We start from the raw sequence: 5,000 nt of genomic DNA on the forward strand, positions 1-5,000 counted from the left end.
ACCTGCACTGGAATATCCTTTAAACTATGTAGAAAACTAAATAGTAGGAACAGTTACTTATAGCTGTAATAACAATGATGAAGATGACAATAACAATAATAATGATAATGATAGTAATGATAATGATAACAATAGTAATGATAATGATAACAATGATAATGAAATAATGATAATGGTGATCATTAAATGATGATGATAATAGTAGGCTAATAATAATAACGTTGAAAATACTAACGATAACAATAATGATAGTAATGATAACAGTGATAACATAAACAGCAACAACAACGATAACATTAATGATAATAATAATTATGATAATGCTAGTTTTTTTGATATGGGGTTATCTAGCTCCCTTGTTTGACATTTTTGTTTGTTTTTATGTTTATCTTTAGTCATGTATCCCCTTTTTTCTAGACGTTTTCTCTATTTTTTTCGATTTTTATTAGTTATTTTTTATTTGGTTTGTCTTTGAGACTGAAATTTCTATTTAATCAATCTTTACTCTTTTTTATATAATCGATATTATATATCTATCTTAATAAGCTTTTAATTTTCTCAAATAATTTACGCTTGTTATCTTTATATACTGTTTTTCCATTTTAATTTGTAATACTTTTATCTTCTCTTGTCATTTTGAGTCTGTTTTATTATATAATATGAAATCTTTATCTTTTTTGAAATATTAAAGATGTATCGTGACGTAAATTATGACGTCACTAAGACCACAAACATTCCCGAAAAAGGCGCGAAATAGACTCAGTCTGACGCTGCTATCCTTTGTGTTATTTACCTTTTGTGAATTGGAACCTCCTCCGAAAGCGATCATGCGCCAACATTTTGAGAAAAGGTAAGTTACGAATCCTGATGAACTATTATTAAGGAGCTGGATGTGATGTTATCTAAATACTTATGATTGTTTTATTTATATATTTTTTATCTAACTGTATAACTATTTTTCATATCTAAATTCTGCGTTGATATGCTTGAGGATTACGACAAATATGTTTTATGTATCTATTGTTATTGTTGTTATCAGTATTGACTGTTTGTTATTATGATTCTTACAACTATTGTTATAGTAGTAATAATAATCTTAAGAAGAATGATAGTAACAGTGACAGTCATTGTCACTGTCACTGTTATTATCATTCTTCTTATCATGATTATTACTACTACTACTAGGTTAGGATAGGATAGGATCGGGAACCGGATCCGGCCTCCGAGAAAGAAAATAATCGTGTAGAAACGGATCCATTTCTATAACCTTAGCCTTATTATTATCATTGTTACTATTATTATTATCATTATTATCATCATCATTGTCAAGATCAGTATCACTGTTATTATTATCATGATTATAATTATTATCACTATTATTATTATCATGATTATAATTAGTATCACTATTATTATCATCATTTATATCATCATCATCTTTATCATTTATCATTATTACTGTTGTTGTTTATCATTGACTCATTGATGTTTTCATTATTACAGTAACGGCAGAAATTATCTTTTATCATCGGTATTTATCATGACTATCATCATAATTACTGAGACTATTAGACAACTGACATGCTTTTTGGTTATCAAGTTCGTTATTCGAGATATCGCACTAATTACTTTTGTGTCTGTTCACTCTATTAAGTTTGTTGTTTTTGCATCCTACGGGAGAGGAAACTCTGGTAATTCACATCGGAGTATTTCGATTCCCCAAATGTCCTTTGAAAAATAATAGTAGTGATACTGATTATAATCATCACAATAATAATGATTACTATCATAATAATAATCATGAAAGTAATGATGATAGTAATAATAATGTTAAGGATAATAAAAACGGTAATGATAATTATAATAATAATGGTGATAATAATGATAATAATAATAATAACAATAACTGACAATAATAATATCACTGATCATGATAATAATGATGATGATAATAATAATAATAAATGATTTTTTTTTTTTACCAAAGTATAATTCTGAGATTATTACCCTCCATGGCGACCTCTTGTGGAGTCATATTGACTGTATTATTTCATCTTGGTGCAGTGTGTTTATTACACTGAAATAACCGATTTACAGAATGGTGAATTGCAACAAAACACATCATAGAAATATAATTTTTATTGGATTATCAAATTCATTTAGAAATGAAATTTTCAATAAACATAAAAACACAGCATTGATACCGATTATGTCAAAGAAAATAATCATAATGGCTAGACTGAAGAAACCACATATATATATATATATATATATATATATATATATATATATATATATATATATGTGTGTGTGTGTGTGTGTGTGTGTGTGTGTGTGTGTGTGTGTGTGTGTGTGTGTATGTATGTATGTATAAAGAGAGAGAGAAATACATACATACATACATATATATATATATATATATATATATATATATATATATATATATATATATATATATATGTATGTATGTATGTATGTGTGTATGTATGTATGTATGCATAAAGAGAGAGAGAAATATATATATATATATATATATATATATATATATATATATATATATATATATATATATGTGTGTGTGTGTGTGTGTGTGTGTGTGTGTGTGTGTGTGTGTGTGTGTGTGTGTGTGTGTGTAGATAAGGAGAAAGACAAAAATGAGAGACAAAATTACATGTGATAAGAATCACCCAAGAAAATGCCGAATTCCAACGATAGCAAAAAAATAACTTTCATAATAATAAAAAATAACAGTAACAGTAATTATCTGAATGAATGACATGTCCGTCTCTCTCTCTCTCTCTCTCTCTCTCTCTCTCTCTCTCTCTCTCTCTCTCTCTCTCTCTCTCTGTCTCTCTCTCTCTCTCTCTCTCTCTCTCTCTCTCTCTATGACAACCAAGTCAGGTCATCCTAGCTGCTCCTGACGTCCAACTTGACCCCGATACCTCCGGCGCCGTTGGACCCGAAAGCCCCGGCTGTGCTCCAGGAGGTCCCCTTGGCGCCTCCGAAACCTCCGCCGCTGCCTCCCACTTGGTGCCCTGAACCGCCGACGCCTGGCTTGTTGGTGTATGAACCGCTGCCGGCCCCTGCTACTCCGCCGCCACTCCCGCCCACTTGATGGCCTGAACCACTCCCTCCGCCGCATGAACCAGGGCAGTTTCCAGATCCTCCTCCTGAGATTGAACCCGATCCTGAACCACTGCCTGACCCGCCCCAGGAACCACCGCCTCCACCAGAGATTGAGCCCGATCCTGAGCCGCTGCCTGAACCACCCCATGAACCGCTTCCTGAACCTCCTCCGGATACTGAACCTGATCCTGAACCACTGCCTGAACCACCCCAGGAACCACTGCTTCCACCAGAAATCGAGCCAGAACCTGATCCGCTACCAGAGCCTCCCCAAGAACCACTTCCTGAACCGGAGCCTGAGCCACCTCCAGAAATGGAACCAGATCCCGAACCACTACCGGATCCTCCCCATGAACCACTTCCCGAACCACCTCCAGAGATGGAACCAGATCCTGAACCACTGCCAGAACCGCCCCATGAACCAGATCCTGAACCGCCTCCAGAGATGGAACCAGATCCTGAACCGCCTCCAGAGATGGAACCAGATCCTGAACCACTGCCAGAACCGCCCCATGAACCACTTCCTGAACCAGATCCTGAACCGCCTCCAGAGATGGAACCAGATCCTGAACCGCCTCCAGAGATGGAACCAGATCCTGAACCACTACCAGAACCGCCCCATGAACCACTTCCTGAACCGGATCCCGAACCGCCTCCAGAAATGGAACCAGATCCTGAACCGCCTCCAGAGATGGAACCAGATCCTGAACCGCCTCCAGAAATTGAACCAGATCCTGAACCGCCTCCAGAAATTGAACCAGATCCTGAACCACTGCCAGAACCGCCCCATGAACCACTTCCTGAACCGCCTCCAGAGATGGAACCAGATCCTGAACCACTACCAGAACCGCCCCATGAACCACTTCCTGAACCGGATCCCGAACCGCCTCCAGAAATAGAACCACTTCCCGAACCACCTCCAGAGATGGAACCAGATCCTGAACCACTACCAGAACCGCCCCATGACCCGGATCCTGAACCGCCTCCAGAAATTGAACCAGACCCTGAACCACTGCCAGAACCGCCTCCAGAAATTGAACCAGACCCTGAACCACTGCCAGAACCGCCTCCAGAAATTGAACCAGACCCTGAACCACTGCCAGAACCGCCTCCAGAAATTGAACCAGACCCTGAACCACTGCCAGAACCGCCTCCAGAAATTGAACCAGACCCTGAACCACTGCCAGAACCGCCCCATGAACCAGATCCTGAACCGCCTCCAGAGATGGAACCAGATCCTGAACCGCCTCCTGAAATTGAACCAGATCCTGAACCACTGCCAGAGCCGCCCCATGAACCACTTCCTGAACCAGATCCTGAACCGCCTCCAGAGATGGAACCAGATCCTGAACCACTACCAGAACCGCCCCATGAACCACTTCCTGAGCCGGATCCCGAACCGCCTCCAGAAATGGAACCAGACCCTGAACCGCTTCCAGAAATGGAACCAGATCCCGAACCACTACCGGATCCTCCACCATTGCCTCCCCAGGAACCACTGATTGAACCTGAACCGCTGCCCGATCCTCCTGAACCAGAACCACTCCACGACCCACTGGCAGATCCTGATCCTGACCCACTGCCAGAACCAGAACCACTCCACGAACCACTAACTGAACCCGACCCAGATCCTGAGGCGCTTCCCGATGCTGAACCACTCCAGGAACCGCTGACAGAACCGCTTCCCGACGCAAGATTGCCCAGAGCGCAAAGTGGACATAATTTGGATTTCAGTTTTTCGGCTTCTCTGGTTCTTCTCTGTGGAACCGATCTCCCAGGGCGATAGGAACCGGGTTTGTTGGAAGTAGAACCGCCGTTGTTCCAGAAGCCTCCGTTGTTGCCAGATCCTGGTTTATTGGAAGTAGAACCGCCAT

General features: G+C 40.0%; 1 protein-coding gene across 24 annotated transcripts in view; it reads right to left on the reverse strand.

Moving 5' to 3' along the window:
* Positions 1-2,798: 2,798 nt before the first annotated feature.
* Positions 2,799-5,000, reverse strand: part of LOC113810952 (uncharacterized) — a 3,395-nt gene continuing 1,193 nt past the window's right edge. The window contains exons 2-4 of one of the 24 annotated variants that reach the window (XM_070128865.1): positions 4,404-5,000; positions 4,308-4,373; positions 2,799-3,839 (exon numbers count right to left, since the gene is read on the reverse strand). The exon at positions 4,404-5,000 is cut by the window's right edge and continues 616 nt beyond it. In XM_070128865.1, the coding sequence (XP_069984966.1) occupies positions 2,908-3,839; positions 4,308-4,373; positions 4,404-5,000 (1,595 nt within the window). In that variant the 3' untranslated portion in view covers positions 2,799-2,907. The other 23 variants (XM_070128864.1, XM_070128861.1, XM_070128857.1 and 20 more) reach the window with 23 other exon arrangements.

Source organism: Penaeus vannamei, chromosome 13 (genome assembly GCF_042767895.1).
Source record: "Penaeus vannamei isolate JL-2024 chromosome 13, ASM4276789v1, whole genome shotgun sequence".
NCBI lineage: Eukaryota > Metazoa > Arthropoda > Malacostraca > Decapoda > Penaeidae > Penaeus > Penaeus vannamei.